At 49.2% G+C, this 23,435-nt stretch overlaps 1 protein-coding gene across 12 annotated transcripts in view; it reads left to right on the plus strand.

The window, feature by feature from the left end:
* CMTM7 (CKLF like MARVEL transmembrane domain containing 7) overlaps positions 1-23,435 on the plus strand; it is a 104,865-nt gene that overhangs the window by 48,885 nt on the left and 32,545 nt on the right. For 3 of the 12 annotated variants that reach the window (XM_035278035.3, XM_035278032.3, XM_078354488.1), the window contains exons 2-4: positions 1,796-1,969; positions 6,631-6,729; positions 9,510-9,591. In XM_035278035.3, coding sequence (XP_035133926.1) covers positions 1,796-1,969; positions 6,631-6,729; positions 9,510-9,591 — 355 coding nt within the window. Of the gene's footprint in view, positions 1-1,795; positions 1,970-6,630; positions 6,730-9,509; positions 9,592-12,097; positions 12,777-23,435 lie in introns of those variants that run through there. The other 9 variants (XM_035278038.3, XM_035278036.3, XM_078354489.1 and 6 more) reach the window with 7 other exon arrangements.

Here is a 23,435-nt window from a genome sequence, read left to right on the forward strand (position 1 = left end):
ACACCCATACACATACACCCCCCCCACACACACTTTTAAGAATCACTGCTCCGGCCAGGCATGGTGGCTCACGCCTATAATCACAGCACTTTGGGGAGCTGAGGCAGGCAGATCACTTGAGGTCAGGAGTTTGAGACCAGTCTGGCCAACATGGTGAAACTCTATCTGTACTAAACATCAAAAAATTAGCTGGGCATAGTTGTGTGCACCTATAGTCCCAGCTACTAAGGAGGCTGAGGCAGGAGAATCGCTTGAACCTGGTAGGCAGAGGTTGCAGTGAGCCAAGATCACGCCACTGCACTCCAGCCTGGGCGACAAAGCAAGACTCCATCTCAAAAAAAACAAAAACAAAAGCACTGCTCTATATGAAAGAGGCAATATAAAATAATAATCTTTTTCCTAAATTGGTTGTGCATTTAAAATAGATTCCTGGCTGGAAACAGTGACTTACGCCCATGATCCCAGCACTTTGGGAGGTCGAGGCGGGTGGATCACTTGAGTTCAGAAGTTTGAGACCAGCCTGGGCCATATGGCAAAACCCCATCTCTACTAAAAATTAAAAAAATTAGCCAGGCATGGTGGCATACGCCTGTAATCCTAGCTACTTGAGAAGCTGAGGTGGGAGGATGGTTTGAGCCCAGGAGGCAGAGGATGCAGTGAGCTGAGATTGTTTCTCTGCATTTCAGCCTGGGAGACAGAGCCAGACCCAGACCCTAACTCAAAAAACAAAATAAATAAATAAAACAGATTCTAAGATTTTACACACATTGAACCCTATATGTTACTGGTTTGTTCCCTGCATGGAGTAGACAAGGATTTCTTCTCTTTGAGTGGCCTTCACAGAAACCCAGACTCTTTCCTCACTCAGTGTACTCTCCTGTACTCATGTATTGCTAATAATATTCATCTGATTATTAATTCAGTAGTAGGCCATTAATTCTGCATGTTCACTTGTGCGATGATATTTCTCAGTGAGCTCTCGCCGCATGCCCTGGTGGGGAGCAGCCTCACCTCTTAAACAGGATTCCCACACAGTTGAGCACCTGTCCACCTTTCTCAGCTTGTTCTGATGAGAGGTGACACTTCTGGGAGGTAGAAATGCATCTGGCATGGAGGAACTTTGTCCCTAGAGTTTGAATCCAGACAGACCTGGATTCAAATCCTACTTCTACTGCTTACAAGCCAGACAGCCTTGGACTCATGAGTGAACCTGCATGCCTCAGTTTCCCCATATGACCATGGGGATGATTTTGCCTACCTGGCAGGGTTCTGCACGGCCTTAGCGAGATCACATATGTCAGACATCAGTAAATGGTAACTTGTTCTCTGTCAATCGATAGCTGTAGAGTATGAATTGCCATCTTTGTAGGTCAAAAACCATCCAATATTGGCAACTTCATACAGTTGGACCTAATATGGAAAGTCCAGATCACGCTGTATTCTCTGCTCTGTGGATGTCCAGCAGATGAAAGGGATGGTTCCGCTTCGTGATTTTCCTGTTTTCCTGCTCCTTCTGAGGAGGCTTCCTGCTGGCACAATCTAAGAAACTTCACAGGGGACAAAGTTGGTCTCTGCCGTCATCACTGTTCACAACCAGCATTAGTTTTCAAATTGTGTACCACAGGAAATTGCACTTTTCCAGCCAGTTTGTGTGGAAATAACCGTTGTATTGTATTAATAGCAGTTCTTCCACTCGGAGCTGCCAGAGGGATGCTTGGTTTGTTTTCTGTTGTTTGTTCTCTGGGTACCTGTCTTGGACAAGCAGTTCTCTGATGTCTCTGTATTTATGTGGCAGGTCACCCTGCTGATTGCCTTCATCTGCGTGCGGAGCTCCGTGTGGACCGACTACAGTGCCTACAGCTACTTTGAAGTGGTCACCATTTGCGACTTGATAATGATCCTCGCCTTTTACCTGGTCCACCTCTTCCGCTTCTACCGCGTGCTCACCTGTATCAGCTGGCCCCTGTCGGTAAGAGCCTGGTCCTGTCCTCTGCGTGCGGAAGTCAGGATGCTAGCTGGCGCACTGAGACCTGACGGAGTTTTTCCCGTCTGCCCATCTCACCTCTTTAACCACTCTTTGCTGCCTCTGCCCTGAATTTCCTATTTGGTGGACATCTCTGCCTGATGTCTGCTGGTTTTTAAAACTCACTTTCCAGCTACAGGAAGGCTGTGGATATTGCTCCAGTGCTTATTTTCTCAAGCGACAGAGAATGGCTGTGTGTGTGTGTGAGTTGGGAAGAGAAACACAGAAGGAAATTGTAGGTGAAGATGATGGGTATTGATGCCGTGTGAGGATTCGATGATAGGATTTTCTGGCTAAAAGGGACTAGCGGGGGCTGAGGAGGCAGTCCGGAGTTGCCAGGCTCTTTCTTCCCACTCCATTATTTTTTTAAGTTTCATTGATAGGCAGTTCACATGCCGTATCATTCACCCATTTCAAGTGTACAATTCAATGGAGTTTAGTATATTTCCAGAGTTTTATAACCATCACTATAGTCAATTTTAGAACATTTTCATCATATCAAAAAGAAATTCCATACCTTTTAGCTATCACCTCCCTACCACTCATCCATTCAGCCCTAATCACTAATCTCCTGTCTCTAACATTTTTCTACTCCGGACATTTCTTGTAAATGGAGCTGTATGTGGTCTTCTGTAACTGGCATCTTTCACTTAGCAGGATGTGTTCATGGTTCATCCATATTGTAGCAGGTACCAGTACTTTATTCCTTTTCTTCTTTTCTGAGACAGGGTCTCACCCTGTCACCCAGCCTTGAGTGCAGTGATGTGACCACGACTCACTGCAGCCTCAACCTCCCAGGCTCAAGTGTTCCTCCCACCTCAGCCTCCTGAGTAGCTAGGACTACAGGTGCATGCCACCACACCTGGCTAATTTTTGCATTTTTTTTTTTTTTTTTTTTTTTTACAGAGATGAGGTTTTACTGTGTTGCTCAGGCCGGTCTCAAACTCCTGGACTCAAGCAATCCTCCCACCTTCGCCTCCCAAAGTTCTGGGATTACGGGCATGAGCCACCATGCCAGCCCTTTTTATAACCAAAGATTATTTCATTGTATGGATTGACCAGATTGCATTTCATTTTTCATTCATCATCAGTGGATCTTTAGGTTGTTTTCTTTTTTTTTTTTGAGATGGAGTTTCGCTCTTGTTACCGAGGCTGGAGTGCAATGGCGCAATCTCGGCTCGCCGCAACCTCCGCCTCCTGGGTTCAGGCAATTCCCCTGCCTCAGCCTACTGAGTAGCTGGGATTACAGGCACGCGCCACCGTGCCCAGCTATTTTGTATTTTTAGTAGAGACGGGGTTTCACCATGTTGACCAGGATGGTCTCGATCTCTTGACCTCGTGATCCACCCGCCTCGGCCTCCCAAAGTGCTGGGATTACAGGCTTGAGCCACCGCGCCCGGCCTATTTTATTTCTTATATCCTTTTTATTTCTGTAAGTGCAGTAGTGTTTCCGCTTTCATTTACATCTTTCTCTCTCTCTCTCTTTCTCTCTCTCTCTCTCTCTCTCTCTCATCAGTCTAGCTAAGGATTTGTCAATCTTGTTGATCTTTTCAAGAACCAGTTTTTGGTTTTGTTGATTTTGTTTTTTATTGTTTTCCTATTATCTTAATAAATTTTGCTTTTATCTTTATTATTTTCTTTCTTCTGCTTGCCTTAGGTTTAGTTTGATTTTCTTTTCCTAGTGTCTTAATGTGTAATATAGTTTGGATATCTGTCCCCTCCAAATCTCATGTTAAAATGTGATTCCCAGTGTTGGAGGTGGGGCCTGGTGGGAGGTGTCTGGATCACGGGGGCAGATCCCCTATGAATGACTTGGTGCCATTCTAGTGGTAGTGAGTGAGTTCTTGCTCTGTCAGTTCCCGTGAGAACTGACGGTTAAAGAGCCTGGCACCTTCCTCCCTTCTCTTTCTTGCTTCCTTCCTCTTGCCATGTGATGCCTGCTCACCTTCACCTTTGCTTCAGGGAGTAGAAGTTCCCGAAGCTCTCAGCAGAAGCAGGTGCCAGTGCCGTACTTCTTGTGCAGCCTGCAGAACCAAGAGCTGAACACAACTCTTTCTTTATGAGCCAGCCCTGGATATTCCTTTATAACAATGCAAACAGACTAAGATGATGTAGAAGGGTAGGTTATGAATTTGAGACTCCTTCTCCTTTAATATTGGCATTCAATCTCCCCCTGAGCACTGTTACTAGTATTCGTAGTTCTGGTATATTGTGTCTTTCTTTTCTTTTCTTTTTTTCTTTTTTTTTTTAATTGTCGTTGTTAATCAATGAGAGCTTCTTATGTTGCTCAGGTTGTCCTTGAACTCATAGCCTCGCCTCCTCAAGCGCCAGGACAACTGGCCGGAGCCACCATGGCTCCCGTGTGTCTTTATTTTCATTCATCTCCAGATATTTTCTAATTTCTCTTGTGATTTTTTTCTTTGAGCCATTCATTATTTGGGAATAAGTTGTTTAATCTCTACATAGTTGTGTATTTCCCTAATTTCTTTCTGCTCTTGATTTCTAATTTGATCCCGTTATTTCAGGAAACATATTTTACAGTCCTTCTACCTTTATTGAAGTTCGTTTTGTGGTCAAATATCTGGTCTAACCTGGACGGTGTTCTATGTACATCTGAGAAGAAAGTACTTTTGTACATTTATTATACTTTTGTTGGATAGAGTTTTTATAGAGGATGTTTAGGTCTCGTCGTTTTATGGTGTTGTTTGAATCTTCTGTTTCCTTGTTGACCTTCTACCTGGTTGTTCTATACACTGATGAAAGTACAGATATTGAATTCTCCAAATATTATTTTTGAATTGTCTTTCTCCTTCATTTTATCATTTGTTTCTTCATGTATTTTGGCTCTTTTATTAGGTGCATGTATGTTTAAGATTGTTGTATCTTCCTTACGGATTCAGCTTTTCATTATTAGAAAATGTCCCTCTTTATTTCTAATACCTTTTTGTGTGTCTGAGTCTCTTTTTAGACACCTGGCTTTCTTTTCTTGCTGTTTGCATGCCATATCCTTAGCTCTGAATAGAAAGTTTCCCTCCCGTAGACAGCACATCCTATAGTTATTTCTTGTTTTGCTTGTTTTTTAATCTGACCTGACCACCTCTGCATCTGTATTAGAGTAACTGTTCACTTTTAACATCATTACCCACTGTTATTTTGAGATCAATTCCTTTTGTTTCTAAGTTCTAAGGCCCCTTTCAAAGTTATGGCATTTTTTTTCTGCTTCTTTTGAGAACAGATTCCTTTGGGCTTCCCTGATGCTAATGCTGAACACGCAAAGGGGAGAACAAAAGCTCAGGGACAAACACCAGAGTGGGCTGCGTGGGGAACGAAAGCTGGAAGGACAGACTCAGCCACACATTTTTGGCTGAGAAAGTATTTAGATACTTCCAGTTATGATTCTCTCAAGTTGGTTTTCTCTGTCCCATGTCATCCTCCTCTCCTCTCCTCTCCTTTCTTAATCGGTGAGAATCTTGGAGGTAGGGAAATTGCAGTTCCTCATCTGCTCTTTAGTTAAAATCTCTATCTTGTAATATTCCTTTCTAGTCACTAAGGGAGAGACCAGGGTCTTTGACTTTACATAGCTTTGAGAGGAGCCACAGCTTTAAATTGGAATGCTTTTCCAGAATGTAATAGCTGCCTGCCCTAAGGGACAGAACTTCATGAAGGAATGATTTCTAAATTCTCACTGAAGACAACTGAGAATGGATGCCTGCTGGAGGAGTAAGCACTGGAAGTGGCCCAGCCTCAGTTCTTCTCTGATCTGGCATTTAATGGGGAAGAGGAAGGGTAAGGTGGAAGCGTTCCCTCGCTACTGGAAAGCCCAGTCTCATCCAGGGCCTGCAAGGATGCTGGTTCATCATGATGAGTGAATGGGTGGAAATGCACGACCCACGCGCCAAGGCGAGAAGCAAAGGTGAAGCCAGTCCTGCCAGTGGGTTCATTGGCAGAGCTTGGCCAGAGGGCACCCTTCTGGAGATGAGAGATGAGGGAACAACACAAAGAAAAGAAAGCGGGAAGGCTCAGGAGTGAGAAGCCGCGGCACCACACGTCCACGGGCTCTTCACACAAGTGCACTGACCTCGTTCTAGAGTCTGAGTCTGACCTCACTCTCGGGGCCATTCACAGAGTGGGCAGATGCTCCCGTCAGCCACACAAGACCAGCACATTGTTAGCCCAGAATGTTTCTGAAGCAGAAGAGAAGGGCACACATCTCTTTAAGGCACTTTGCTTCTTAGAGCTGGAGCTCTGTTTAACTCTCCAGCCTGGAAGGTGCAAGAAGCTCATTTGCTTTTTGTAGCTTTAGCCAGAGGTCAAGCCCTGTCCGCAGATTGCTCTCAGGAGTGGAGGCATCCTTAGTGGCTATCCCTGCTCACACGCGAAGCTTCCTTTCTCTCTCCTCTTCCCTTCCTGCCTGCCCAGCATCACTCTGTCTTGCTCAGCCTCTTCCTGGTCAGCCCCCACGCTGGCTGGCTGCGAGCTGCACTCTCATCCCATCTGCGTATTGCAAGGGGAGAAGAGGATGCGTCACTCCCTCCCTTTCTTTTCATCTCTTCCCAAACCAGGAATGGACCACCCTACCCACTTCTTTGCTTTGTTTCTGCCCCCAGGAACTTCTGCACTATTTAATCGGTACCCTGCTCCTCCTCATCGCCTCCATCGTGGCAGCTTCCAAGAGTTACAACCAGAGCGGACTGGTAGCCGGAGCGGTGAGGACGTTTTGGGGAGCCTTTAGGAATGAATTCATATTTAAAATGCTCATTTTCTTCCTGATGGGGGAAGAAAAGGGGTTGGTTTCTGGAGCATTCCTTTCACAGAATCGTCAATACCTACCTTCATCCAGCCATCAGCTCTCTCCAAAGAGCGGCGAGCGGAGGCTCACAGTCCCAGAAAGTGGATTGTCAGGGCTGCCGGCAAGTTCCGAGCCCCAGCAGCCTGGCCTGTCTCTTTTACAGCCACTGCTGCAATCGGGACCATGCGGGTTTTAATTCACACACCCACTCTGATCATTTGTTTGTTGGCTGCCTCAGCCTTATGCAGAGACAGATTCTGTGGCCTCTTTTGGGCCCGGGGAATGCACTGTGATCAGTTAGAGATATCTGCCATGAGTCTGGACTTTGTCATTCCTGATTTTTAACAGGATTCAGGCCAGGAAATAATCCTCCTATATCTTTCAGGCAAAAACGGAGCCATTTGCTGGCCATAAATAGAAGTGGATGGAAATATACAAAAATACAGTGCTGTGAGATATATACATATATATATATGTTTATATACATACAGACATATGTACTGTTTTTTATAGATTCATTGATTCCTGTCATCTGATTCCTGATTTAGCTAACTGTTTATAGTTCAGTGGCCTGTGGGCCAATACTGATTTGCTTCACTGACAAGCAGATGAGATTTTAAAAATGAGTTTTAAGAAAAGCTCTCTCAAGCCAGATGTGGTAGCATGCATCTGTAGCCCCAGGCGCTCGGGAGGAATTCGTGTGCCCAGGAGTTCCAGCCTGGCCTGGTTGATGTTATGAGACCCCATGTCTTAAAAAAAAGAAAAAGAGAAAAGGAAAAGCTCTCTCGGTATGTGATGCTCACGGTACTTCATTTACACATATTACCAAAATCTTCCAGACTTTGGCCCGGGAGTGGGTTTGCTCCTGGAATTCCACTGAGGGATGGGGTTTCTCCTCTGAAGGTCAGCATGGGGGCAGAAAGTCGCTGTAGAGAGTGGTCAAAACTCCCAACACTGACGCTCTGCATGGCCCTTCCACAGCCCGCACTCCGACCCCTCTGCCCCTTTCCCTGCCATCGCTGAGGAGAGGGATGGTTGCCCCTGCAGCTAACGCCTGCCCGGTACAGAGCAGGCTGGTGGAAGAGGCACGCAGCAGGCTGTGCCCACTGTGTTTTAGGGCCCACATGGGGACATTCCCACTGTGTTTGGGAATCCGCTCAGCCCTGGAACCTCTATAGCTAACATTCATCATATGCTGTCTGTGTGCCTGGGACCAAACCTAGGCCGTGGGGAAGTCAGAAGAAAGTTTTAAAATATGGCCCCTGCTTATAAGAAGTGGTCATCTAGCTTAGGAGACAGGACACATGGAACAATTAGCAAACAAGGCACTGTGGTCTAGAATAGCATTCTGTAGCGATATAATAAACTGTTCAATTATGCAGCGCAGACAGTTGGGGGCCGGGATGGTATATAAAGTGCTAATTGTGCAGAACAGACAGTGAGAGGCCGGGACAGGCTCTAATAGGCTAATTATGTGCTGCAGACAATTGGTACAAAAGGAGCCCAGGGAAAGGAACCCAGGGAAGCAGTGGGTGTGCGCTGGTGGGGGCAGCTATTTATGTAAAGCAGCAGCTGGGCTTGAAAAGAAAACCAAACCTTGTTGAAATCCTACCCTTAGCTGGCTGCCCCTGCGTCATTCTCACCGGACGCCAGAGGCTGCTGTGCGGGTCCGAGCACACCTAGGGACCTGTATGGCAAAGCATGGACTCTGGAGCCAGGCTCCCTGGGCTCCCATCCCATAGCTGGCCCTTGCTGGCTCTGTGGCCTTTGGCAAAAGAGTTGACCTCCCGTACCTCTATTTCTTTGGCTGTGAAATGGAGGAGCGGGGTGGGTAGTCCTAGCGCCCAGCCAGCAGAGCTGTGAGGGTTAAAGGAATCGACATACCCGCAGGGCCTAGCACCCTGGCAGCTCTGTTCTAAGTGGTAAGTTTTCACCATGCAGCTGCCTGTGTTATTCACAAGTAAGGCAAATGCCTGCAGGCTTCAAAGCCCAGAGATTCCAGAAGAAGCTACCTGCCTCTCCTCGACCACTTGATGAGGCATTCTTCCTCTCATCGAACCTGAATCCTCATCTACAAGTGAGGGGCTGGGCTAGCTCAGCCTTCTTCACACGTGAGCGCCGCATGGACCCTGAGAAAGGGAAAGGGTGCTGCCTTGACTTTGTTTAGGCTCATATTGTTTAATATGTACAAACATAACCCTAGAGGTAAAGGCCTCGGCTTCTGGCTCTTACGCAGCTCTCAAGCCAGAAGCCGGAACCGAGCAGAAAGCCATTGCAAATGAAATGCAAACACCGCCACCACGAGCCATGGAAACGTTCAGATTTTCTAAACCCAAACTAAAATTCCACCCTTTTCTTCTCTGCTTGTCCAGGAGAATCAAAGTCCATTGGTTTAGCGCCAGCTCGCTTGTAAATGGAAACCCAAACTGGGCCCTGAAGCTGCCAGGAATGAAGACAGAGAGGCCTGGCTGCCAGCCCTGACCTGGCCCAACCTGGGGGACCGGGGCCAGCGGCTGGGCCTCTCTGGGCTTCCTCTCTGTACCTGATCAAGGACAAGGTGGTTGGGTTAGATGACTCTCCAAGCTCCTTTCTGTCCAGAGACGTAAAGGGAACAAGCACAGAGATGAGAAGCAGGCAGGATTGCCCAAGGATTTGGCCCTATGGCTGTGAACGTCCTCTCCCCTCTCTCCACTGCAGATCTTTGGTTTCGTGGCCACCTTCCTCTGCATGGCAAGCATGTGGCTGTCCTACAAGGTTTCCTGTGTAACCCAGTCCACAGGTGAGTTCTGGTCATCTGTGCACAGAGGCTCTCAGGAACAGGGGGCAGGTTGTTCTTGACTTCGACCATAGGGATGAACCCTGCTGTTGAGAAGGATGTCCCAAGGGAACTTTAGAAGTAGTACTAGAGCAAAGGGGGTGGCAGAGGGGAGATGTCACCCCAGAACCTCTGCTCACATTCCCATCTCCACATGTCCAAGGATGCCCTAACACGTCAGCCTCAGGTGGCCGAACTTTTTTTCTCTTGCTTGCTTTTTTTTTTGAGACAGGGTCTCACTCTGTTGCCCAGGATGGAGTGCAGTGGCACGATCTTGGCTCACTGAAATCTCTGCCTCCCAGGTCAAGTGATTCCCCTGCCTCAGCCTCCCACATAGCTGGGACTACAGGCATGAACCACCACGCCCAGGTAATTTTTTATATTTAGTAGAGGCTGGTCTTGAACTCCTGACCTCAGGTGATCCACCCACCTGGGACTCCCAAAGTGCTGGGATTACAGGCAAGAGCCACTGCGCCCAGCGTCTTTTTTTTTTTTTTTTGGATAGAGTCTCGCTCTGTTGCCCAGGCTGGAGTGCAGAGGCGCAATCTCGGCTCACTGCAACCTCCACCTCCTGGATTCAAACAATTCTCTGTCTCAGCCTCCCGAGTAGCTGGGATTACAGGCGCCCGCCACCACACCCAGCTAATTTTTTGTATTTTTAGTAGAGACAGGGTTTCACCATGTTGGCCAGGCTGGCCTTGAACTCCTGACCTCATGATCCACCTCGGCTTCCCAAAGTTCTGGGATTACAGGTGTGAGCCACTGTGCCCAGCCCACTCTCTTTCTTTACTTTACTTTTTTTTTTTTGAGATTGGGTTTTGCCCTGTTGTCCAGGCTGGTACAGTGGTACTATCACAGCTCATGGCAGCTTCCACCTTCCAGGCTCAAGTGATCCTCCAACCTCAGGCTCCTGAGTACCTGGGACTATAGGCATGTGCAACCATGCCTAATTTCATTTTTTTTTTTAAGAGATGGAGTCTCACCGTGTTACCCAGGCTGGTCTAGAACTCCTGGGCTCAAGCAGTCCTTCTGCCTCAGCCTCTCGAAGTGCTGAGATTAGAGACATGAATCACCACGCCCAGCCAGCCTACTTTTTCTTAAGTTTTCTAATGACACAGATAAAATGTAGGTTTTTAGAAAATACAGATAACAAAAAATATTTTTAGTAGAAACCATCTGAGCCAGGGACAGCGATGTGTACCTCTACAGTCCCAGCTACTCAGGTGGCTGAGAAAAAAGACCAACCTGAGCAACACAGTGAGGCTCTGTCTCTAAAAAAAATTAAGAAAATGCCATCTGTCGTCACACTACCCAGAGGTAGCACTGAGTGTCTATCCTTCCAGTATTTTCTCTTTTTTCGTATCTGTTGCTTTTCTTAAAAGGATCAAACTCGATGTGCTATTTCATCGCCTGTTCTTTTCTCCTGCTTAGCCACCTAGCTCCCATTTTCCCAGCATCATTAGGAATTCTCAGTGGCTGCGTGGGTCGCAGCGTTAAGCCCGTGGCGTGACTGTGCAGTTTATTTCACTCGCCTCCTATTTGAGGGCATTACTCATGGAACCCTACACTCAGCCCATGTAGCGCAGGATTCCACTCAAGAATTGTCTAGAACAGGCAGATTCATAGAGACAGAAAGTAGATCTGTGGCAGCCTGGGGCTGGGGGGAGGACTCAGGAGTGACTGCTAATGAGGATAAGGTTTCTTTTTGAGGTGACGAAAAGCTTCTAAAATTGTGGTTGCACAGTCCTGTGAATATACCGAGAAACACTTTACATGGGAGAATTGTATGATATGTTAATTATTAAAATATCCCAGTAAAGCTGTTGAAGAAAAAAAAAAAGAATGATTTTTTAAAAGTAGAGAATATATGGAAAAAAAGTTAATAGGTGATATCTAACAGGATAAATCTATAAATACGGGTTTTTAATATAAATACAGCATAAATCAGTTTTTTAAATTATGGAAGAATCACCAAAAGAAACAGCTAAAGGGTTTAAGGGGGTTACTGCTGAGGAGTAAGACTGAGGTTGGGGAGTGGAACGGGAGTCTCCTCTGCACTACTGAAGTTTTTGTCTTTATTAGCAATGTATTTTTAAAAAATAGAATAATCGGCCAGATGTGGTGGCTCATGCCTGTAATCCCAGCACTTTGGGAGGCTGAGGTGGATCACGCGGTCAGGAGTTCAAGACCATCCTGACCAATGTGGTGAAATCCCGTCTCTACTAAAAATACAAAAATTATCCAGGTGTGGTGGTGTGTGCCTATAATCCCAGCTGCTCCGGGGCCTGAGGGGGGAGAACTGCCTGAACCCAGGAGGTGGAGATTGCAATTAGCCAAAAATCACGCCACTGTACTCCAGCCTGGGCGACAGAGCAAGATTCTGTCCCCCCTCAGACCCCCCCACCAAAAAAAAGAATAATCTCAGTGACAGTTGGCGCTGAGTGGAAGACACAAGTCCTCCCCCAAGCAGAAGTTGGAGTCAAGCCTGCGGAGTGTGGCTTGTGCCCATGGCCAGCTGTCCTGACTGCCATTTCCTTCCCAAGATGCAGCCATCTGACGGAGGCCACAGCCCCTCGGCCCCTCAGGAGCTTTGCAGAGAGGAGGACATGTACCCCAGGTGAGGCCTCTGGACCTGTGTTCCTGTGCCAAAGTCCTGCCAGGCTGGTGGGCACCAGGAAAGGCCTGCACCCTCTTCCTGCTTTCCCAGGGAGCCAGCTCCCTGAGCACCTGAGCCAGCAGGAAACTCTTTCTCCCGCCTTCCGCCTTCCGGGGGAACATTCCTCCCTTCTGGGAAAGGAAAGCGCCTCCAGGGAATTCTGTTTTAGGCCTTCCTGCTTCTAGAACCACCTCAGGTACTGACGCACCCCACTTAGCACAGCTGGAGGGGTTTGTGAATACTCCTGCCTAAATCCCTTCTACTTCTCACTTCTCAGGGCAGTGAAGCCTTAAGAAACAAAGCCCCCTCCTAATTTATCTGGTTGTCAGTCGGTCTTAGAGATACCCACTTTCCTGAAGCGAGGCGTGCCTGTAGAAACACTACGTGGTCAGCCTGTGCCCAAGGAGACCTCACGTCTCCTCTCCGTCTCTGCCTCTGTTACCATTGTGCATGTGTTCGTGTGTTTTTTAATAAAATATTGACTTGGCCAGTTGCACAGGGATTTCTTATTGAACAAGAAGACTGCAAAACCTGGCCCGAGCAGTTTCCACTGGAGCTTGTCTGGCGCTGGCCCTCCACCCGTGCTGTGTGCGCCCCTTGCTGAACTGCTGGACTTCAGGTTTCTCTCCATCTTGGGGGATGGTATAGCAGGGCTGAGTTTTAGGTACACGTGCAGGTTCTCATTATATTCACGTCCTCCTCCTGCAACACCAATCTTTTCATTTTGGAACGAGCTTTGGAGGAAGCTGAGGGTTGTGTTCACTATGATGATTGATTATCTTGGCCTAAATGTGCTGCTTCCCTGGTCCTGAGCTGCTCAGTTGGCTAGAAAAGGGAGGGTCAGAACAATGTTTGGGCAACCCCGTGTACAAGGACCTGCATTCATGACCGCATCTAATAGCAATTAGAATGACTCCAAGAGGGCAGTTATAGGACCACTTTTCTTTTCTTTTTTTGAGACAGAGTTTCACTGTTGTTACCCAGACTGGAGTGCAGTGGCACAATCTCGGCTCACCGCAACCTCCACCTTCTGGGTTCAAGCAATTCTCTGGCCTCAGCCTCCCAAGTAGCTGGGACTACAGGCGCGCATCACCATGCCCAGCTAATTTTTATATTTTTAGTAGAGATGTATTTTTCACCTCGTTGACCAGGATGGTCTCAATCTCTTGACCTCCTGATCCACCCACCTTGGCCTCCCAAAGTGCTGGGACTACAGGCGTGAGCCACCGTGCCCGGCCATGGACCACATTTTTAGACATGAAATCGGGGCTCCCATCCCAAGGCGCAGGGAGAGCCAGTGGGGAGCCGGGCTCAGGATCTAGGTCTGCCTGACTGCTGGCCCCATGCTTGCCTCTGCTGAGAGTTGCTGGGAGTGGAGGCACCGCCCATGGGCTTTGAGCTTGTGGCTGCTGGTCAGCTCGGGGCAACTGGCTCTGTCTGGGATGATCTAAGGAAGCAGCACCCATGGTGTATCTGAACCCCAGTGCTGCTGATGGGAGAGGATCCTGGGTACCAGCTGGGCCGGAACGGAAACATGGCTGAGCTGGCCCTGGCATGGTTGGCTCCTCAGGGACAATGGGATAGAGGAGCCTTGGCTGAGGAGGGCGCGGTCCAGGTGAGGCAGTGGGTCTGGGAGCCGCCTGCCTGTGGAGTGACAATGCAGACCTCGCCAAGCAAGCAGGATCCGCGTTTGACCATTCGGGCCTCCCCCAAGAGGGCAAAGGTGGGGGAGAGTCGGAGGGGTGGTCGCAGGAGCCAGAGTCTGCTCAGTGAGGAAGGAAAGCAAAATGCAGAGCCGGGCAAGGCCTCCACAGACAGCGAGCCGCGGACCGTGCCGCCAGTGGCTTGGATGAGGGGTGGCTGTTTGAGGCCAAAGGACCTTTTTAGAAACCGGGGTTTCTGTGGCCTCCCAAAAAACTGTCTGGTAAAACCGTCCCTTCTAAGTGGCCACATCCTCAGCACCTGGGAGTAAATGTTTAAGCAAAGAGCTAACTGGGAGCAGCAGATGTAGGGCTGAGCCCAGCTCTGCCACTGCGTAGCCCCCGACATGGCGTGGACCATCCTGCCGAATGTTCGTTCCCCCAGAATAAGCCCATCCTGCCCGTGACCTTCCTGGAATTCAGCAACATAGCAGCGTGCTTATGTCATCACCATCTTTCTAGTCTTCATCCCCAGAGAGGTACCAGAATGACAAGAAAGAGCAGGCGAATGCTGAGAAGGTGATTGACTCACCTGGGTGCCAGGGAGCCGGAGAACATAATTTAGTTTCCTGGACGCTGAATTTTGTTAAAGTCAAGATTGGAAGCTGAGGGCAGTTTTCAGCCGAGCGCTGGGGCCCTTGGTGGACAGAGGGCATGATGAGACACCTGTGGGAACTGGGTGAGGGAACACACCCCAGCAGCCGGCTCTGAGCTAAGTCATGGGGGTCCTCCCTGCCAGAGGCCCACTAACCTCCCCTAGCCTGGCGAAGGGGACACTGGCTTTTCACTTTAAGTATGACAATGACCTTCAGATCCTCTGCTCCTCTAGCTCTTTTAGCCCTGGTGGCACCCCCGCCACTTGGGGACTTTCTAGAAGCAGGACCAGCACCATTGAGCCCTCCTCTTCTTGGCGCCCTCTGAACATAGCGGCTCTCCATTGGCAGTTGAAGATGCCGTTGACAGCAGGGAGAAGGAGACCCTCTGGTTTCCCTATGGTGACTCACTGCCCCTGGTCGCAGCTTCAGCCCTAGGGAGTGAATAAGCCAGGAGGACAGTGCCATTCAGCTGCCCCAGGGAAGACCAGTCTCTAAATCAGCCATTAACTCATCACTGTGCAGCATGCCCTGGGGGGGCAACCAGCCTTCCTCCAAGAAATTGAGATGCAGAAGGTCTGAAACGGAGCCAGGAATTCCTAAGCCTTGCCACAAACTGGGTATCACCTGGCAGCTGGTTAGAAGTGCAGGATCCCAGGCCCCATGAAGACCAACTGAAATAGAATCATCTGCATCGTAACTGAGCCCCAGGGGTGTGTATGTACTGCAACATGCGTGGGGCACTGGAATCAAAGACGCTCTAGGGTGGGATGCAACTCTGAGGCTGATTTCACCAAAGGAGGAAGGAGATGGGAAATGGTGTCAGTTGGTGGGTGTCTGATGTAAACCCTACTTCTCACTGGACCCACAGCTGCACTGGAGGAAAGACTCCTTTTAAGAAGTAGCTAATGAGCCAGGCGTGGTGGATCACCTGAGGTCAGGAGTTCCAGACCATCCTGAGTAACATGGTGAAACCCTGTCTCTACTAAATACAAAAAAGTTAGCCTGGTGGCGTATGCCTGTAATCCCAGCTACTTGGGAGGCTGAGGCAGAAGAATCACTTGAACTCGGGAGGCGGAGGTTACAGTGAACCAAGATTGCGCTGTCACTGCATACCTGCCTGGGCAGCAAGAGTTAAACTCCGTCTCAAAAAAAAAAAAAAATATCTAATGAGTGTTGGGCTTAATACCTAGGTGATAGGTTGATCTGTGCGGCAGACCACCATGGCACACGTTTACCTGTGTAACACACATTTACCTACGCACATCCTGCATATGTACCCTGGAACTTAAAAGTTGACTAAAAAAAAAAAAAAGAAAGGCAGCAAACCACATTGCCATGTATGTAGCTATGCAGCAATCTTGCAATGTTCTTCACATGTATTCCCAAACCTAAAACGCAATAACATATATGTGTGGGGGGATAGATATATGTATATACACATCACATGTATACACACACACACATAAAGCACCTCCATTCCCTCCTGTCTTGGCATTTTCAAATTCCTGACCCTTCCCATGTTCTGGCTTCAGCCCTCAGAGCCCCTTGCCCCTCTGGGCACTGTGGGGACCCAGAGCAGAATGTGTGGGAGCAGCATAGTCCCTGGATCCTGGGGGCCTGCAAGGAGGGCTGGCCAGAGCTCTGGGGCCTGGGGCAAGGCACGCACAACCACACCGCAGTCCCAGGGGACAGGTGAGAACCTAACCTGCTCCACTCCCCTCCCAGAGTCCAGATGTGGCAGAGTTTCGTGAACTATGAAGAGGGAGCTCCCTGGAAAGAGGGTGACTGTACTGCTGCCCCAGGGAGGAGCAGCTGTGGAAATAGAGGGGCCGCTTGATGCTGCCTGGGGACCCCTGAGTTTCTGTGCCCCGCTGAAGGTAAGAAGAGTAGAGTTTAAGAAGACACTGATCTCGGGATTTCCATATTTTGTATTGTTTGTATAAGACATAAACCAGTAGTCAAAAGCAATACAGACAGCCTTAAAGAGGAAGGAAGTTCTGACACATGCTACGACGCAGATGAAGCCTGAGGACATGATGCCGAGTGAAGGAAGCCAGACGTGGACAGAAGCATACCGCCTGGTTCCACTGACAGGAGATTCCCAGGGTGGCCAAAATCATGGAGACACAAACTAGAAGGCTGGTTGTCAGGGGGCATGGGGAGTTATGATTTAATGGGTACAGTTTCGGTTTGGGAAGATGAGAAGTGCTGGAGAGGGACGGTCGTGGGGCTGCACGCCAGTGAATGAATGCACTTAATGCTACTGAACTCTACACCTCCAAAGGTGGAAATTCTATTTACAATGGTAAATTTTATTTTTCTTTTACCATATTTTTTTGAAAAGCCATTCAGGACTAGGGTCAGTGGCTCATGCCTGTAATCCCAGCACTCTGGGAGACTGAGGCGAACAGATCACCTGAGGTCAGGAGTTCAAGACCAGCCTGGCCAACATGGTGAAACCCTATCTCTACTAAAAATACAAAAATTAGCTGGGCATGGTGGTTGGCACCTGTAGTCCCAGCTACTTGGGAGGCTGAGGCACAAGAATTGCTTGAACCTGGGAGGTGGAGGTTGCAGTGAGCTGAGATCATGCCACTGCACTCCAGCCTGGGCGACAGAGCAAGACTGTCAAAAAAAAAAAAAAAAAAAAAAGCAATTCAGGATTTTGTATAGGCACCTCAGTAGCTGAAAGAATAAAACTTACTCCAACCCAAAACAGCAATCCACAGCCCAAAAGCGGCCACCCAATGTTCCAACAGCTAAGCATTATGGGCCCTGGGAACACAGCTGTGGGGTACCTTTGTCTTCTCTAATCCAGGATCTCTGGCAGCTGTTCAACCTGGGGACCTTGTGGAACCCAAACCCACCAGCCCTGCTCCCAGAGCAGTCGTGGCCAGGCAGGTCCAAGCAAAGACCTGAGAGAAGGATGAGCCCATGGGGGAGGGGCAGGGAGCCTGGGGAGCCATCATGGCAGCCTGAGGCCCCAGGAAAGGGTGTTGGCACCTGTCACCACAAGGGGCACTGGGAGATGAGGCCAGTGGTGGTCTGACCACATCCCCCACCACAAGCAGCCAGTTCCCCAGCCGAGTCTCCCTCCACCTGGCCTTGCTCTTGAGGAGGGAGGGAGAAAGGCTGAGGGGGTGCCGTCCCTGTGGCACGCCTCTGCCAGGTTTTCTTACCATCCACAAGAGTGGCAGAAAGCTGTAGCTCAGCAAGGCTCTGGATGACCATGGCATCTGTGGGGTTTTCTGTAATGGGGGGGCCTGTGGCGATAGAACCCCCTATCTTTGAGGACAGGGTAGTGGGGATACCCAAGGAGAAAGCCAAATGGAAGGGAGGTTAGTGACGGAGCTGGGTGTGCGCCCAAGCCCGGCTGTTTTCTGGGCATGGCCTGGGACCACCGACTGGGGGCTGCCAGGATGGCAGGGCAGGGCCAGAACTAGGTGTCTGCAGACAGGCCCAGAGGGGGATCAGGTGTGTTTCTGAGGGGGCCCCCTCTGCCACAGCCCTGTGCTGAGCTCAGCCTGGCCTCCAGCCAGGCTACTGAAGAGGCCCCAGGTTGGGGAAGACAGACCCAGAGCCGCGGGTTCTCTGGGCCACCCACCTGTAGGCCTGTTCACTAGCAAGAAAAGCAAACTAATGTTGCCATGGAAACACAGCAGGTCTTCGGGGCCCCTCCTCAGCAACCACCACTTCCCTCCTTTGTGGCAGCTTCTGAACTGCATCCTGTGAACTCTCAGAAGTGCTTCAGACTCACAGATACCCGATTTTATGGGTAAAATATGTGCAAACACTTAAAACACTCTCTAGCCTTCAATAGCAAACGGGGACACTGGGAGCCCCTGGGCCTCCGTGCCCCCTGCACAGGGTAACTCACCTCGGGCAGCCGCCGACAGCGGAAGGCCACCCGGAGTGTGAGGCGGGAGCTAAAAACCCTGCCACGGCCTCTCTCCCGGCGAGCCCAGGCTTCTCCATCCTGCAGCCCAGACGCAGCAGCAGAACGAAGCCCACCGAGGAGCGGCACCCGCAGTTATATCCTTACTCATCCAAATTCTGGGCTTTCCAAAGTAATCCCATTGTTCTTATGCAATGACTTTATAAGTCAATGTTATAAATGAAAATTAGTCATTGATATTCATATGCATTTCCCATCTTATATAATGGAATTTCATGTATAATTTAGATTGAAAAGGGGGGTATCTCTGCTTTTTAAAAAGTGTGGAAACCACTGAGATAAAGGGAGATACTAGGGGCCGCTGGGCACCAGGTGGATGGAAAGGGCCCAGCTGGAGGAGGGCCAGGGAGACAACCGGTGGATTGTTGGGGTTTTATTGCCATATTCTATGTACAAAAAAAAAAAACAACATAAAAGAGACCATAATTAATAGTCCCGTAGAGTTGTCAAAAAAGGCAATGTTAGCACAATGAGTGTGCCGCGGGCTCAGTTCTCAATAATGATTACGTCCAGAATCGTCATGCTGAATACTGATCTAACCAAAACTGACAAACCTCATCAGCGGGGCTTTCTGTAATGGGGGGCCTGTGACGATAGAACCCAGTTGATAGAAGCATGGAGCAGCCGCTGGCCAAGTGCTGCCACATGCCCCAAGTGACCCTGAGAAATGTCATCTGAATTTTCAAGCTAAACATTTCCCGATTTTTCAGTGTTGCCAAACAACTTTTCAAAGATACACTTCGGGCCAAACACACCTGCTGGGTGCTAGCTGCCACAGAGGGCCCCAGGGTGCGACCCTGCCCGGAAGAGCCCCAAGCGCCTGCCCCAAGATCTTGGCAGTTCTCGCGGAAGTCGAGGCCCCGCGGGTCTGGCAGATGCTTCCTCCCAAACCCAGAGGCAGCGCGCTGGGCAGAGGCCCTCCCCAGGGAGCCCCCGGTGTCCCTGGCCAACAGCTGTACCTGCTGCCACTCCTCCCAGCTGGACACAGCTCTCCTGTAGCGAAAACGAAACCCACCGCGCAGGTGGCTGCGAGAGCCCGCAGGCTACACGCCCGCTCTTAGCCGCGTGTGCCCCCTCGCGGCCAGCGGGAAGCATAGCCGCCGCGTCCCTCGCGGAGAGCCACGCCTCTAGAAAGCCAGGTTCGCTTGAATCCAGGCAGGGTTCACATTAGAAGCATGCACTTGCACCTTTTATTTGAACCTCAGGAACACAGATTAACCATCATGAGTTCCTAACACTTACACTCTGATCACGGTCCTTGTATGACCTCCTTTCTCCCCCCTCCCTATTTTTAATAGCACTGAAGCTAGAATCGTGACAACCTACTTTTAACTGTAACAATATGCTTCATCTCATCACTCTCCCATCTTTTTCCTCCCGAATCCCCCATTCATCACGGATCTGCATTTCTTATAATCTTGGCAGTTTATAATTCAATGGAAAAGATACCACACTGTATGTAACCTTTCAGGACTTCATGCACTTACCATTATGCAACATGTTACATCCTCTTGGCCTCACCTACTCCTTGATTCAGCCACCACTGCAGTGCCAGCCCTGCAAGGCCAAGACCATGTCATGCCAGCAGAACCTGATAGATGGCCTTCAACTGTCACCTCAGTGCTTTCCTGTGGACACTGCATGGGACCAGCTCAGCAGCCACACAGGGGAATTCATCCTTGTGAGGGAATATTGGCCAATGGGACAGAGGAACCAGTGCACACATTATTCCTTGTCCTCTCCTGGACCAGCCCATCTGAAGCACATTTTACACAGCTTCTCAGAGGACAGTCCTGTGGGACTGAGCAACCAATCACAGTGGTGGCTAACTCAGTAATATCCTCCTATTGGCTCACTCTCCTTCCCTGGTTCGCTCATGACGATGGCTCAGTGGGCCACGTGGATACAAGCTGAAAATGTGTGCTGGCTGCACTAATAGCCTTATTTCCAGGGTAGCCTTGAAAGACAGTAGTGAAAGAAAACATTCCCTATGGGCAAAGCTCTGGGCGGTGCATCTGATCAACTGCTGGAAAGAAAATATACAGCCTCAAGGGAGTGGTGAACGGCTTGGCTGATTGGCCAGGGGACTGGAAAGAGAGACCTCAAGGCCCCAGAGGGATGGGTGAGACAACGCGAGTCTTCAGCCACTGAACTTCTCAAACAAGCAAGTCATTTCAACAAGAGGTGGATTTCTTAGAAAATGCAAACCCTGAGTAATGAGGCCACTGCATGTCAGAAAAAAGGTAACTCAGAAAAAACCCTGCATAACACATGTTATGACTGAAAGCCAGGTATGGATGGAATGAAAGAGGCAGGCAGAGCTGGACTGGCTATGGGCTGTAAGGGTGCTCTGAACAGCCGATGACCTGATACAAAACCTGGAGCAGATGTCACAGCTCCTGTGGAGCGAAGATCCAAGTCTGACCTGGTACAATTCAGTCTGGGCCAAATAACAGCAGACGGACAAGAATTAGATATGCGTTCCATCCCAATTCACTCCCACCCTGGAGGAAGCCCCAAATACTCCTAAACTTACTATATACTGGTTGTGGTTTTGTGAGGGTGTGTGTGTGTGTGTGTGTGTGTGTGTGTGTGTGTGCCTGGATTGTACTTCTCTTTTGCAAGAACCTGTTCACCGGATACATTTATTGTGACACCCATTGGTGACTCGTATCAGAAGCAGTCAGATGCATAGCCAAGGATGGTGTTTACTCACAAAGCTTGCCAACCATTAACATTTGAAACAATGCCTCTTCCTGGGAGAAAAGTATTTGGTCTTCTCACATAGGTTTTTGTTTTGTTTTGTTTTGAGATAGAGTTTCACTCTTGTTGCCCAGGCTGGAGTGCAATGATGCGATCATGGCTCACTGCAACCTCCGCCTCCTGGGTTCAGGCAATTCTCCTGCCTCAGCCTCCCGAGTAGCTAGGATTACAGGCACCACCACCACGCCCGGCTAATCTCTTGTATTTTTAGTAGAAACGGGTTTTCACCATGGTGGCCAGGCTGGTCTGGAACTCCTGATCTCAGGTGATCCACCCACCTCAGCCTCCCAAAATCCTGGGATTACAGGTGTGAGCCGCCGTGCCCAGCCTCACACAGGTTTTATACTGACAGAGGTGCTATAGAGCTTTTTTTTTTTTTGAGATGGAAGCCTCACCGTCGCCAGGCTGAAGTGCAGTGGCGCAATCTCAGCTCACTGCAATCTTTGCCTCCCAGGTTGAGGCGATTCTTTTGCCTCAGCCTCCTGAGTAGCTGGGATTAAAGGTGCGTACCACCACACCCAGCTAATTTTTATATTTTTAGTAGAGAAGGACTTTCGCCATGTTGGCCAGGATGGTCTCCAACACCTGACCTCATGATCCGCCTGTCTCGGCCTCCCAAAGTGCTGTGACTACAGGCACGAGCCACTGTGCCCAGCCTTACAGAGCTTTCTTTAAGCTGAACATCCCTGTCAAATAGATGCTGGGAGCTCTACTGTGGATTAGGAGAGCTGGAACAAGAGTGTGGCCACCTTTTGTTTCCATCGTGCTGAGTCGTATACCTGGTACTTGGTTTGCAACCTAGGGTATTGCTAATGCGTATTTTACAGCCCTCTGTGGGGAACGTCAGTTTGCTTTCACCAGCACAGCATATAGTACACTTTCATTGCCCTGAATTTCCCAGTGATATGGCATCAGTGGGTTGGACAGACCCAGTGCAGTGTGAACTGTGGGGTACGGGCAGGCGTTTCCATCATGTCTGCACAAATAAAGCTGCTTTCAGGACACTACATGCCACCAAGCACCACTGATGAAAGACCCAGTAGGCCCTGAACAAGGACAAAATCCAAGTGCCCTGCCTTTCAAGTGATCATCTTGGGGGCCGTGTCACAACTCATATAGCTATTTCACAATTAAATAAGGACAAACTTTTTAATAGCCACCAACTCCAAAAAAGAAGAAAGTGACAGGCCAGGCACGGAGGATCATGAGGTCAAGAGATCGAGACCATCCTGGTCAACATGGTGAAACCCTGTCTCTACTCAAAATACAAAAAATTAGCTGGGCATGGTGGCACGTGCCTGTAATCCGAGATACTCAGGAGGCTGAGGCAGGAGAATTGCCTGAACCCAGGAGGCGGAGGTTGCGGTGAGCCGAGATCGCGCCATTGCACTCCAGCCTGGGTAGCAAGAGTGAAACTCAGTCTCAAAAAAAAAAAAAAGAAGAAAGTGGCCCCACAGCAAAGCTGGCTGCTGGACAGCACATCCCAATCCTAGGAATATTCCTACAGCTTCCATTCCCCAAGTCATCAGACATGTGGCCACATTTGCATGAGGGCCGGAACAACAGAATCTTATCAGACCAGACAGCAGTAAAAGATGCCTTGACCTAGAGTCTATATCTCCTTCAGACCTCAAGGAACCACAGGGGTCTGGGACTAGCACAGTTGATTAGAGCCTTTGGCAAACCAGACTCCTCCGGTTCTTCTAGGTCTTTGAGCTTTTGAACATGAGGATTTCCTCCTGCTGCTGAGAAGCAGCTGCCAGCATTACTGAGCCTCACCTATCAAGTGTTTAACTTGACATTCTCATCCTGCAATTCTGAACTAAATTCCATAAATGGGTGGGACAAGCTCCTGAACATCCCATCCAGATAAGAAAACAGATATTCCAATTAAGGGCTAAACCCAGCCCCTCAGCCTTTAGCCATCTTCTTGGTGGGCCAAACAAGTAGACAGAAATAGTGTCTTTCCTACTGTTTTACCAAAACTGCTGGGTTTTTTTTTTTTTTTTTTTTTTGAGATAGAGTCTCGCTCTGTCACCCAGGCTGGAGTGCAGTGGTGTGATCTCTGCTCACCGCAACCTCCACTTCCCAGGTTCAAGCAATTCTCCTGCTTCAGCCTCCCAAGTACCTGGGATTAC

The sequence above is a fragment of the Callithrix jacchus genome, chromosome 17, assembly GCF_049354715.1.
Source record: "Callithrix jacchus isolate 240 chromosome 17, calJac240_pri, whole genome shotgun sequence".
NCBI lineage: Eukaryota > Metazoa > Chordata > Mammalia > Primates > Cebidae > Callithrix > Callithrix jacchus.